A 14,704-nucleotide genomic window follows, 5' to 3' on the forward strand; every position below is an offset into this window, starting at 1 on the left:
TAGAGTAAAGAATATGAAAAATATTGAATGCAAAATACACCCTCAAAGGACATTTTATTCCAGACAAGCATCAAGAAAAAAGTTTGGTGTTCACAGAGAATAGAACTCTAACACCTTCAAAATGTAAGTAAAATCCAGGAGATAAATTCAGCTATTGAGTACAAGTAGTCTTATGACAGCATTTAAGTGCTTCATAAAGGAAAAATCAAAGCACAACTCCAAAACGGGGAATAACTGGCTAGGTGATAATACTGCTGAAAAGGTTCTGGAGAGTCATAATGGATTATAAATTGAATGTGAGCCAACCATGTGATGCAGCTGCAAAAAAGTCTAATGTCATTCTGGGATGTATTAACAGGAATGTTGTATATAAGACAGAGGAGTTAATTGGCCCACTTTACTTGGCATTAGCAAGGCCTCAGCTAGAGTATTATGCCCGGTTTTGGGTGCCAGCCTTTAGGAAAGATGTGAACAGGTTGGAGAGAGTTTAGAAGAGCACCACAAAAATTACAAAAGAAAACCTGACCTATGATGAAAGGTTAAAAAAACAGGGCATATTCAAACTTGAGAAAAGAAGACTGAGGAGGGAGGAAACTGATAGTATTCATGTACATTAAGACTGTTTTAAAGAGAATGGTGAGCAATTGCTCTTCATGTCCACTGAAGGTAGGATGAAAAGTAATGGGGATAATCTGCAGCAAGGGAGATTTAGGCTAGACATAAGGAAAAACTTTTGAACTAAAAGGACAGTTAAGCACTGGAATAGGCTTCCAAGGCAGGTTGTGGACTCTCCGTCACTGGAAGAAGAACAGATTAGAAAACATCTATCAGAATGGTCTATGTGTTATTGGTCCTGCCTCAGCACAAGGGGGTGGACTAGATGATGTCCTAAGGTCTCTTCCAGCCCTACATTTCTATGATTCTAAGATTAGGTGAGGTCTTGTTTGGAATGCTGTGCTGAATTCAGTATTCCCACTACTACCCATAAGGATATAGAGGAAGAAGAGGTCCACTGGAGGACAAATTTAGTGACCTGGGGACTCCAGGAACTAGTCTTTATAGAATAAACAAGGAAACTGGGAGACATAGCATTCCCCTCTGTTTTAACCATGGACAAACTAAGATGTGCACTAATGACCCGAACTGGCAGATAACTCCATAATTAAGGAGCACCAACATCATCCCTCTGCACAGTCACCAATTTGGGCTTTTATGGGTTTTGTGGGGGCATGGCTGCTCAGATGTGATGACATGAGGAAGGAACCAGTCTGGGAAACAAGCAGGAAGAATTGGAAGTGCTGGCACAATCAAGGAACTAAGATGTGATTGGAATAACAGAAACTTGGTGGGGCAGTTCACATGACTGGAGCATTGTCATGGATGGATATAAACTGTTCAGAAAGGACAAGTATGTGAGAAAAGGTGGAGGAGCTGCATTGTATGTAAGACAGCGGTATGATTGCTCAGAAACTGGAAAAAAGCCTGTTGAGAGTCTTTGGGTTAAATTTAGAGGCGAGAGCAACAAGGGTGATGTCGTGGTGGGCATGTGCTATACATCACCGGATCAGAATGATGAGGTAGATGAGGCTTTCTTTGGACAACTAACTGAAGTTTTCAGATCACAGGCCCTGGTTCTAATGAAGGACTTCAATCACCCTGATATCTGCTGGGAGAGTAATACAGCAATGCACAGATAATCCAGGAAGTTTTTGGAGAGCATTGGTAACAACTTCCTGGTACACTTGCTGGAGGAACTGACTAGGGGCCATGCTTCTCTTGACCTGCTGCTTACAAAAAGGGAAGAATTGGTAGGGGAAGTAGAAATGGGTGGCAACCTAGGCAGCAGTGACCATGAGATGGTTGAGTTCAGGATCCTCACAAAAGGAAGAAAGGAGAATAGCAAAATATGGACCGGGACTTCAGAAAAGCAGACCTTGACTCCCTTAGGGAACTGATGGGCAGGATCCCCTGGGAGGCTAAAATGAGGGGGAAAGGAGTCCAGGAGAGCAGGCTGTATTTTAAAGAAGCCTTATTGAGGGCACAGGAAAAAAACATCCCGATGTGCAGAAAGAATAGCAAATGTGGCAGGTGACCAGCTTGGCTTAATAGTGAAATATTTGGTGAGCTTAAACTCAAAAAGGAAGCTTACAACAAGTGGAAATTTGGACAGATGACTTGGGAGCAGTATAAAAATATTGCTTGAGCATGCAGGATTGTAATCAGGAAAGCCAAGGCACAACTGGAGTTGCAGCTAGCAAGGGATGTGAAGGGTAACAAAAAGGGTTTTTACAGGTATGTTAGCAACAAGAAGAAGGTTAGGGAAAGTGTGGGACCCTTACTGAATAGGGGAGGCAACCTAGTGACACATGATGTGGAAAAAGCTGAAGTACTCAATGCTTTTTTTGCCTCGATCTTCACAGACAAGGTCAGTTCCCAGATTGTTGCACTGTATGGGGAGGAGGTGAGCAGCCCTCAGTGGTGAAAGAACAGGTTAAGGATTATTTGGAAAAGCTGGACATGCACAAATCCATGGGTCCAGATCTAATGCATCCAAGGGTGCTGAGGAAGTTGGCTGACGTGATACCAGAGCCGCTGGCCATTATCTTTGAAAATTCGGGGCGATCGAGGGAGGTCCCAGACAATTGGACAAAGGCAAATATAGTGTCCATATTTAAAAAAGGGAAGAAAGAGAACCTGGGGAACTACAGACGGTTCAGACTCACTTCATTCCCCAGCTAAATCATGGAGCAGGTCCTCAAGGAATCCATTTTGAAGCACCTGGAGGAGAGGAACAGTTGCAGTGGTGGAGGTCTAGGCTGGATATTAGGAAACACTATTTCACTAGGAGGGTGATGAAGCATCCTTAGAGGTTTTTAAGGCCTGGCTTGACAAAGCCCTGGCTGAGATGATTTAATTGGGATTGGTCCTGCTTTGAGCAGGGGATTGGACTAGATGACCTCCTGAGGTCTCTTCCAACCCTAATATTCTATGATTCTATGAAACATCATCCTATGACACACTTATGTGGAAACAACCACTGGGACTAGTGCTGATCCTGCAAACAATCTCAGAGATTAGATTAAGGGTGGCTCTGGTTCACACGTGAGCAAGGAGGAATCCAGATTGCCAGAAATAGGAGGCCATGGTGCACAGTGGGAGGCTTGGCCTGAAATTTCTTCAATTGCCCCATGGATCTCTGGAAATATATGCTTTTGGCAGGCCTTCTACTCCCTACACAGTCCAGTTCCCTGCTCACATGAATTGTCAGGAGCACCACGTGGCACAGTTCCTAGTGTAATTTCACCTATCTGTTGGGCTGTTCTTTGGCCAAGTATGTTATAGTGCTGTGTCTGTCTTCTCTGGAAAAACAGAGGATTTGGTGGGTATCTCAGTGAGGCAGGAATCATTTGGAAGGTTACCTGCTAATCATCTCCTAAGAGTGACTATAATTTAAGTGGAAAGTGTCATGAAATACATCTCAAAACCAAGGGGGTCTTAAAGGAACCTGGGTAGTATTCAAATAGATGGACTGAGTGACTGAAAGCAGCCAATGGTAATAAGAGGTTAAAGAGTTACTTGGTGGCTGAATTTACAAAGGAAGCATCATTGTGGGAATATGAGTTCATGGTTAGGACAGAAATGATTCATGGTGCACTGTTTCCTTTTATCTCTATTTTCCAGTGTCGATTATTAATCCATTTTCAAAGTATATTTAGGGTGTCTTATTTAACTTTGGGTCACATTGCAAGGCAGTTTGCAGAAGCCTGCACCAGAAATAACACACACCAAGTCAAACATAAATATCATTAACTTGGATGGGATATTATCTGGATTCTGGGCTATATTTGAAATTATTTGCTTTTAGATTTTTGGCACATTTTATGTATAAATGCTATCCCTTTGTATTCTTTGTCTTCAAGCTTTAAGGCTGACCAAGATGACAGCAAAACTTTACTAAGTGAGAGCTTTTGTCACAAACATTTCTATCCTCAGCACTATATCCATTCTATTAAAATAAGTGAAAAGTGCCATCCATAGCAATCTTTTCAAGGAAAAAACACCCTATATTTATTTTTCCAGGGAAATTGTGTTATTCAATGTGTGAACAGATATCGTTCATTGTTCTTTATTAAGTGTAATGTCACAGTGTGTTATCTGTGTATATTTCTCAACTTGCCAAGGGCCAAATGCAGGAGAATTAATTAATTTGGAATATCAAAAACAGTAAACCAAAAGAAACCATCTAAAGCAAAAATAATTTCTTTAGAGTTGACACACAGTCATCACATGAAATTAGCCTAAGAAATAGAGGTTTAGCACCAGTTTACTAAATTGCTAAGGGCTATGCTTAAAAACTCAAGGCATACAGTAAGATTACCAGAGATGTTAACGAGCAGTTGAGAAATGTAATGGTATGATGTCTGAAGAGGAGGATGTTTCCATACACAATTTGTGAGGGACTAGATGGTGTGTCGATGATACTTCCTTTGGATTCCCTGTACTGTATCAAAAGTCATCAAAAGTAATGAAAGAATGTTTCATAAAGAGTAACAGGAAGGTCCATTGGGATTCTCATTGTAGGACTATCCTACTCACTTTGTCAAATGAATAAGAATTATGAGGTAAAGTAGAGCGTAAAGGTGTTTGCAGCATGTAATTGTGATAAATAGCACATTCTTAACATTGATTACATTTATATCTTACAAGTTTTTCTGTAACCCATTATTCCTGCTCTGTACAGCAAGGCCTACCAACCACCGACCTACAGAAAGCTCTGTCTCCACTGGCTCGTCAGCCAGTAGTTTTGGCAGCGGATATAGCATGGATAGCGAAGGAAGCAGCAGCACCACAGGGGAGAACAATCTGTTTCCTATTCCAAGAATGTAAGGCTCTTTTTTAGTACACTGTATTGTCCTGACAGTACTATGTACAGCACTTTGAGGCCTCAGGCTTTCTCATATGTCATTTCTTCCCAAGACTTGTGTTACACAATATAACAGCTAATAGCATTTAACCAGATAGGACTCTTGTCAGAGTCCGTAACTGCATTTCCCACTGTTGCACAATTATAAATATCTAAGCCCACTGTACCCATGGCTCGACAGAACAAACTAATTGCTGCAATCTAGGAGCAACCTCATCCTCATCCCTTTTTTGTGCACATTTGTAGAGATGAGCTTGAGATACAAAGTGCTGTCGGAGAGCTGAACTCCTGCCAAATTTGGGGATGTTCAGTTTGGGTTTTTAGTTTGGCCCCATCTTGACACAGGTACTAACAACAAAATTAAGATCCAGATTTGGGTCCAAACCTCCCCAAAATTTAGGAATTTGAATTTGGATTTTTGGTCTGCATTATCATAGCAGTTTGAGGAAAACTTCTTCATCAAATCCCTTCTCTTGCCAATATAGGGGTATTTGCTACGACAAGTTTCACCATCAAGAAGTTTATCCTTATTTTACAAGACTAAGTTTTATTATTGTTAACCTTATCCATTACTTCTAGTTATACCCCTTGTATCATGCTAGATAATTTCTCTCCCATTCTGATGTTAACATTTTTCAGGCGGAAATAGATCAATAGTTTTCCAACTCTCTCTGGTCCATGAAACATTTGCTACCATTGCTAAAGAGATGTGTAGATGCTGAGCACCTCACTTCAGTAGAGAAATTCTGATTTCCTCAAGCTGTGACTCTGACCTCATGTTTCTAAATTAGACCCACACTTTGGCCAGTGCCAGCGCTATCAGCCCAACACCAGGCTGGAACCACACTAATGTGTAAGGAAGCTTTTCAAGGAAATCTTCCTTTCCTTTGCCTTTTCCCAGCACACTATGGTCAGTTCTTGCTATGCAATCCTGAAATCTGATGCACAAGAGATGAAAGCAACTTTTTTAAAGGTTTTTGACTTTATAAACAAAACAAAACCAATTTGTTCTTTAGAGTTTGTGACATTCCAAAGGGCTTATCCCTTGTTGAAATGTAGTGGAATGGCAAATGACTATAACTTATTAGATGCTAAAAAGGAAAAGAGCTCTCAATCTTACTTTTAAGTTTCCCCTTCAGCAGCTTAAGGGAGAGGGGAAATGAGCTCAGGCTGTAAAGTTCCAGTTGATTAATTTTTTATTGAATCTTTCACTCACCCTTGCTGTAGATTAAAACAAATTGTACTTAAGGGGAACAAAAATTATTTTTAATTGTATTTTACAACCCAGATGCATAATTAATTTATAATGATTCCTAAAGATAAAATACAAGTTAGGGAAGCCTGAGTTTTAAACCACTCTTATTTTGGGCCTAGTGCTGCTGGCTATTTGAATATCTAGCTAAGAAAAAAAAAATTAACAGTGATACTATGGGGATTATTTGATGAGGTAGCTAATTAGAAGCATGTCATTGCAGATGTTAGACATTGTTACAAATATCAAGGGAAATTAATAATGAGATAACAATAGAATAAAGCATTTTATAAAATCACCGCATGTGGTGGGTCTTTTTTTGCATCTCTCATTATCAAAATGCCAGAGCTTGTATGAAACTTCTGAAAATTACCACTGTCACTCAAACCAAACTCTGCTGGAGAATAGGAGCCAGATTCTTCATTGCCCAGTGCATTGTGTAGACTTTTACACCAGTGCAAAGAGGCGGGTGTGAAATGCTACTAAACTAGAATGGTAAATGACTACACAATTTGCAGGGAATCTGACCCTGGGTACTAATAATTCTCTACAGGATATTTGCCATACTTTGTAATAAAGTTCATCCCCAAAAAATAAATACTTGTCTAGGCAATTAAACTGAATTCAAAATTCTGTTAAGTATTTACTTTTTTCCATCAGATTTTTTTTATTTTATCACAGAGAAGGACGACTTCCTACTGCAATGTGAAACTTAAGAGCCTGATCCTCGGCTGGTGGAGCTCAACACTGCTCCATTTGACTACAATGGAACAATTCCGATTTACACCAGTTGAGGATCTGACGCTACATCTCTATCACAGTAAACTGTAAGGTCATCCATTGTAAATGGGAAGAGTCAATTCAAAATTGCAAAGTTTATTTTCTGGAGGATTGTAATCATGCCTCAAAGCATGTTGCGACATGCTCGAGTAGTTAAGGAGTAAGTTGAAATAAACAACACAGGACCAGATACTGTTTTTGTTACATCTAGGTAAAACCTGCTCATATTAACCAAGTGAATAGAAGAAATAATTCTTCTTCTAAATCAAAGGAATTTTATCACACTGGGTAGCTGTCAAGATCAGACATAATAGATGAGATCAGTGTTGCAGTGTCTCAATGATGAGTTGTTTATCATGCTCAGTGAGTATGAAAGAGCCTTCCCATCCCAACCTGCAGAGCCGGCTTTAGGCCTATTCCACCAGTTCCCCCAAATCGGGCCCCATGCCTAAGAGGGCCTCGCGCTCAGTGAGAATCCCTTCCCTGGCTAAAGGTGCCTTTTTACTTTTTACTCACCCGGTGGTGCTCCAGGTCTTCGGCAGCACTTTGGCGGCAGGTCCTTCAGTGCCACCGAAGACCTGGAGTGAGTGAAGGACCTACAGTCTAAGTGCCGCCGAAGACTCGGAGTGCCACCGGGTGAGTACAAGCCCCACATGCTTTTTTATTGGTTGGTTGGTTGTTTTTTTAAGTCATCCCTGCCAGGGCCCCGTCGAAACTGTTCAAATTGGGCCCCGCACTTCCTAAAGCCGGCCCTGCCAACCTGAACTGTAGTGTCACAACAATTATTAAAGAAATACTGTGATTGAGCAAAAACTTGTCTTACTGTACAAATCATAGTAATCTAATTCAAATATCTTGCTGAGGATACCTCCTATGGTATAAGAGCGCTGACTCATGAATGATGTGACCAAAACCATTAAGAGACAAGGTGGGTGAGGTAATATTTTTTACTGGACCCACTTCTGTTAGTGAGACAAGTTTTTGAGCTTACACAGAGGTCTTCTGCAGGTCTGAGAAATATAGCTAAATACAAAATGAACTAGATTGTTCACCATAAGTAATTAATATATATCTTAAAGGCCCATGCAAGATGAAGAGGCAAGTTAACCCTCACCAGTCATAGTGGGAGAAAGGGGGGGGGGAGCTGAGGAAGAGGGGGGTTGTGTGTTATAGATTATTGTAATAGGCCATAAATCCAGTGTTTTTATTAAGTCCATGATTTTTTGTGTCTAACAACATTATGAATTTAAGCTCCTAGGCTCATCTTTTGAAGGTGTTGTGCAGGTTTCCTTTCAGGATGAGGACTGAGAGGTCGATATGAAGTGATCATTTTGTGAAAAGTGTGCATTTTGTGAAAAGTGTGCATTTTGTGAAAAGTGTGAGTTCACTGGAGAACGTAGTGATAGTCTGGTTTCACCTACATAGTTGTTATTGGGCATTTTTCCCTCCTTTCTTCCCTGTGACTGGAGAGCTGTTAATGCACCACTGCACCTTGAATGGTCCCTTGAAATATGTATTAATTACTTATGCCAAACAATCTGTTCCACCCTCTATTTAGCTGTGACACTCCGTACATTTCCTGGACCCGAAGATGAGCTCTGTGTAAACTTGAAAGCTTCTTTCACTCTCCAACAGAAGTTGGTCCAATAAAAGATATTACCTCACCCACCTTGTCTCCCTAATATCTGCTAGTAACGTGGCTGCAACAACATGGCCAAGAGCTGAGCTATATTAGAATATTACATGGGACAATGCTTGTGTAACTAAGATCAGTTTCTGGATCTGTGTTATTTATTTCACCTTTCCCCTTAACCATAACAGAACAATAGGGAGAGTAGAATTTGACCAAGTAAGAAGCTTTCCAAAGATGTGATTACAAGCTTTTGCAAAAAGAATTTAGCATCTCTGAAGTCTCTTCCAGTTGACAATGGGAGACTTGCTGTTTAAGAAACAAGAAATTCTGCATGTCCAATCACATCCTCTGCACAGTTATTGCCTTTCCTGTTATTTATGAAAAATATTTGGCACCCTGGAGGGATGTGAGGAAGTGATTGTTTCTTCTCTTTTTGGACTGTACCAATGCCCTTTCTGTTTGAGGATTTCTTTTGTCTTTGGTATCTTCTGTTCAAGGCTTCATTGACAGTTACAAAACTGCTTTTTTCAACAGAGGGAAAATGAGCCAGAACGGACAAGAATCAGTAAAGCAGTCAGGAGTGGGATTAACCGATGCAGAAGGTAAAATGAAATACAAACAACATTACAAAGAGGTGCCTGACAGTTTATACAACAGAATAATTATCCATTCAACTTTTCATGTTATGAATTATTAGCTGAATCTGTGTTTGTATTACAGTCTTGAGGCCTGACTCTGAGGGTCCTTGCTACACTCTAGCAATGTCAAAGGGCTTTAGTGTAAATAAGAATCAGATCTTAGCTGTTTATTTAAGGTCATTAAATAGCCACATTGCAATGAATAAGAATTCTCACGCAGCAGTTATCATTGCCTTTCATGCTACTGGAGTAAAAACAAATGCTTAATGTAGTCTATGGAACTGATTCCATTCTGCCACTGAATTCAATAGAAGGACTTCACTGGACACTGGACCAGGGTCTTTATAGTACATTTCTGGCTACCCACTTAATATGGGAAACATATTATGAGGTGGCTCCATCCAACATTAAGTTAAAATAAAGGGACTAGCTTAACCTCCAGGCTGGCTGCTGGACTTGTACTCAGATGAAACTCCTTGAGAATATTGGTTTGATGGGGAAGATCATGGATCTTTTTATTTAAATCTATGAGGAAAGTTAGTGTCCATGCCTATCAGTGGCCTGTGAGCTTCCCCACACAACTGTCCCAAAGTTGCTCAAGCCACAAGTATAACACCCCCGCTATTCCTGCATGGGCATCTCTTCCCCAGATACCAACAGTAATCTCTAAAATGGGTCATGCTTTTGTGATGTACACCAATAGAATGAACTATCAAAGAACAGTGTTGGTGGGAATTACATGATATGGACAATGTCCTTAAAATGGGGCAGAGGGAAATTAGAATTAGAGCTGGTTGGAAAATGAGGTGTTTTTCTGTGGAGAAATCATATTTTTGGTGAAAAATCAAAATCCCAAATATTTCATCCAAAAACATATATTGCAGTTTTGAAATGCCGCTGCAGTGCTTTATAGGAATTGTAGTTTGGATGTATCATGTTCCCATTCTCCTCTCTAGGCCAGGCTTCTTGGTCAGACTACATGATACATCAACATCTCCTTTCTGGGTGAGAAGAGAAGTTGCAACCATCATGGCAGTCAGAGTGCATCATGGGACATGATATCTAGCTGGGGAGTTTGTCCTGTGTAGGAGAATGGGAGCAGAAAGTTTTTGTGGACAAAAATTTAAGTCAAAGCCCAATTTTTCATTGTTAGGCAGTTTCAATGGAAAATTTTTGACCAGCCCTAACTAGAGTGAGTCCATGAAACTCATTTTCACTTGTGAGTATTAAGTCCCTACTTCAATCTGGGCCTGAAAGATTAGTACCCTGATCCCAGGTGCCATCTCTAGGATAAACAACAAAATTTGGAATGTTCATGGAAACAGCTTGTGTTTCAGTGTGTTATGCATATTTTTTTATTCTCTAAACAAAATTTTTAGAAGTGATTGTATTAATATGATTGTAACTGATATTGCACAGCCTGCTAGGCAATTCTGTCAAGAAATTCCCACGCAAAAGATGTTTGCCCTTAAGACATTGATGCTTTCCATTTTTTAATTCCTGCATTGTTGATTTTTAGTCATCCTATGCACTGTTTCCACTCTTATGTGGTGACTAAAACTAAGAATCTGACTCTCCTTTAACTTACACTAGACTAAGGCTGTGTCTACATTACGGACCTTACAGCAGTACAGCTGTACCGCTGCAGCTGCACCCTCATAAGGTTTCCTATGTAGCCATTCTATGCCGATGGAAGAGAGCTCTCTCGCTGGCTCATTAAACTACCCCCAATGAGTGGCAATAGCTTGTGGTGGGAGAGCATCTCCAGCCAACAAAGCACTATCCACACCGGCACTTTTGTTTGTGAAACTTATGTTTTCCTTGGCCAACAAAAGTTTTGCTGACAGAAGTGCTAGTATAGATACAGCCTCAATATAGCCAATAGAGTTACACTAAGTGTGAGGGAAGAATCACGTCCTTAGATGGTGCTGGAACCAATCTGGTGAGGTCTTGTTACTAGTACTCAGAGTAGTTCAGCAGTTTGGTTCAACAGCTCCAAAGGCAGCTGTATCAAAATCGGCATGTCACACATCACAAATACCTGTAAAAAAATGTAGGGATTCAGGGCAGGTCTACACTATAGCGGGGATCGATGCTCTGAGATTGATCCACCTGCGGTCGATTTAGCGGGTCTAATAAAGACACGCCTAATCAACTGCAGGTTGCTCTCCAGTCGACCCCTGTACTCTACTTCCGATGAGAATAGTAAGGTAAGTCAACAGGAGATTTTCTCAAGTTGTGTAGCGTAGGTTGATTTACCGTGATAGCATAGACACAGCCTTAGACTGAGAAAAGTGGTCTCATGTTTGGACAAGACAGACAGGAAACTCCTCTTCCTACCCCCCCACCCTCTAGGTTCAAGTCACTGGCGGGAGGCAGAGTATTAAAAAAAATACAGAGATGGGAGCAATGGGTTTTGCAAGGCTTCTCTCCAATTTTGCACAATCTTTGTAGGCCATTAAGATGTGCAAGTAAGTGATTATTTACAAATCAGTACTTAGATGTCTAAATGACCAAAATGAAAGGTGTGTATATCACTTTACAAGAAAATTTGGGCAGTTATCCACACCTCTAATTTTGCAGACAAAAAGAAAAAGAAAAGAAGAAACATTAAGATTAAAATGTGATCCTTAACATCCATTGCAGTAATAGGGTTATAAGTATAATTCTAATAAATATGATTCCCTGAATTATACTTAAGGTGAGTTTGATTTATTTTACCTTCATGGAATTAATAAGGCCTTTGAGTGAGCTCAGTGAGCCGAAGTACAATATAGAACAGGAATCAGATAAGCAGTAAAGCTATGTACATTTTGGCTCACCTGAGATATCCCTCCTTCACACTGAATTCACATTCTATGTTTATATTCAGTAACAGATGCCTTGAAACAAACTACTGGGTCTTTACATCCTTTACCTTTAGAATGTCTGAAATCTAGATCCAGATTTTGATCCAAATTTTGTGACTTAGATCTGTTTCTAATATCCAATAATACCAATGCTCTGAAGCAGTGCGTAATTAGTGCCAGGGTTTGCCTGGGCTGAGCCACACTACCTCTAGGCTTGGCTGTTCATAGCCCCAGCACCTCGGGGCTTCCCATGTCAGTTATAAAAGTAAAAATAACAGCTTGAGCCCTGGCACCTCTTTCATTACAAATTAAGCATGGCTCAGAAAGAAACAACCATTTAAAATAGACTAAATTGTCATTCATAAATGTCTATGTTCATCTTGCTCTCTCTCTCTCTATTTAAATTTCATCCAATAAAAATATTAGGAAGGAAACACAGGACTTTAATAGAAAATTATCTATAGATGTCTTACATAACTGGTGATGTGTATTTTAATACATGTGTATATAAACAGTACTAGATGATAGTACACTTGCTTAAATTTTTACTAGTGTCTGCATAGAATACAGTTTGATATTTGATACAGGAGATCTAGACTTTAAAGAGAAACAACTGTAGCTTAGGGAGCAGGATATAAAAAAGCTGGTGGAGCAACACGTTGAACAGGCTTTTTTCTCTGACACATTTGTGAATTCCCCTAAAGAAAATAGGCAGCAAGAATACACTGATGGCACTGTAGCAGTCTCAGGGGACTAGATTCTGTGCTACACCTCCTGAGAGACACAACTGGAAGATAACAGGAGGAGCCAAAGGTAGCGTTAACCACCTTTGCACCACTTGATTTCCAGGCTGCCATAGAGAACAAAACATTCCCCGGCATAAGTCAGGGCAGGCCTGTGAGCTGCTGTAACTCATGGCAGTCTGTCCTGAGTTGTCTGTGGGGTCTGCGGCATTTCAGAATCCTTGTAGCATTGAGTACTATGACCACAACCCTTGTGGCCAGACTTGTGAGAAGAGGCAGTGTACAGGTGTTTAAGCTGACACTAAGCCGATCCTGCACGGGGAGCATTCTCTGTTGGCCCTTTGCCGCTCCTTTATAATGAACTAAGCAGCTGCTTTTATTTGTCAGGGTAAATTGAAATGAATGTGTATATTTTCTCCTCAGAAGAGACCACTAATTCTTTGGAGAGGAATTGAGGAAGCAGACTTCGGACGTCAACTGATAGTGTGAAAAGGAGGGAACTTATGTTAGAGCTAATGGTGTTTTGTTACCATTAATCAAAGATTTGATAATGATTAAACTGTCGGGTTCAACTGGACAGCTACAGACACTTTGCCCATGTGTGACTGGTATGTCTGGAGCCAGCGGGCCATGCAGGCAAAAATATTGGTAGCCCTTTATGTGATAATATTTCACAAACATATTTTTGGCCCACATTTTCTTCAGGGTCTTACACTTTTCTTCAGTATTAGCCATGCATATGGTCTTGCTCCACCTCATTTTTTTGTCTTGAGCAAACCTACTTATTATGTCTGAGGCTAGAAAATGCCACTCTCCTTTCAGCTTTTCTCTTGCTTGGTGTTTATCTGTGGAGGCAACACAAGAGTTTCATCTCCATGCCAATGGGTTATTGTGATTCTGAAAAGTGTTATCTCCCCTGGGGATTTGGAAATAGCCAGATTCATTGTGTAAATATTGAATTGTTCGGTATATCTGAGGAGCTGAGAGAGGGAGAGGGAGAATGCATAACCCTCCTTACTAACAAGAATAATTCCCAATTATCCCATGTGTCCTGAATTAAGGTTGTGTTTATTTTAGTTTAACAGAATTTTATATATTGTTTGCTACAACCAAATCCCAGCTCCATATCTCTCTAGCAGCACTTTGACTGGCAACACACTCAGCCAGTGAAACACCAAAAGAGAAGTATTAGTTCATAACTGGCCAATTATGCTGTGACAGCTGATTCCAGCAGTTTCTAAAATTTACCTCTTATAAATTGACTCTATAAAGCCCAGCCTGTATGGAACTCCTTTTGATGGTAATATGAGTTCAATAAATAAAGCACTTTCAGAAGAAGGTCCAGTGGCAGAGAGCTTAAGCTGCAGCTTGAATGGTTTTGTACATAAGCACTGAAGTTCTGTCTAACTTCTCCATGGCAATTTTAGACTAGTATTCACAACTATCTAGGCTGTTAGCAGCAGCTCTTATGAGCTTGTCTGGCGGTGATATAATACCTGCACTATTTGCTGCCTTCCAAAATGTCTCAAGCATCACAGGTATGTCAAACCATTGCTAATGCAGGTTTATATATATATAAAAAATGATCTGATCTTGCAAGTATTTTTCTTTAATCAATAGAATCTTATAGTTACTATCCATGACAATTGATTTGACCATAATGGATATTGATCCAAGACTTGAAAGAGAAAACGAGCCAACCTGAAGTGTTACCAATGCCACCTAGGTGTGATTGAATAGATATTTTTAGTTTTTAAATTCATCTCCAGGAGTGCAGTGCAAGAGAAAATTGGCAAATCCTCTTAAATTCTTGCTTCAAGAGTCTTATGAGCCAAGAGACAGTGCTCTTTTTAATAGTAGCAGGCTATGTGCTTATGGGCTTATT

The 14,704-nt window shown here is 40.2% G+C and overlaps 1 protein-coding gene across 1 annotated transcript in view; it reads left to right on the plus strand.

The window, feature by feature from the left end:
* Positions 1 to 14,704, plus strand: part of PCLO (piccolo presynaptic cytomatrix protein) — a 612,599-nt gene that overhangs the window by 536,341 nt on the left and 61,554 nt on the right. Inside the window, exons 21-22 of the mRNA XM_075064425.1 lie at positions 4,742 to 4,883; positions 9,124 to 9,191. Of these exons, the coding sequence (XP_074920526.1) occupies positions 4,742 to 4,883; positions 9,124 to 9,191 (210 nt within the window). The remainder of the gene's footprint in view (positions 1 to 4,741; positions 4,884 to 9,123; positions 9,192 to 14,704) is intronic.

The sequence above is a fragment of the Chelonoidis abingdonii genome, chromosome 1 (genome assembly GCF_003597395.2).
Source record: "Chelonoidis abingdonii isolate Lonesome George chromosome 1, CheloAbing_2.0, whole genome shotgun sequence".
Classification (NCBI taxonomy): domain Eukaryota; kingdom Metazoa; phylum Chordata; order Testudines; family Testudinidae; genus Chelonoidis; species Chelonoidis abingdonii.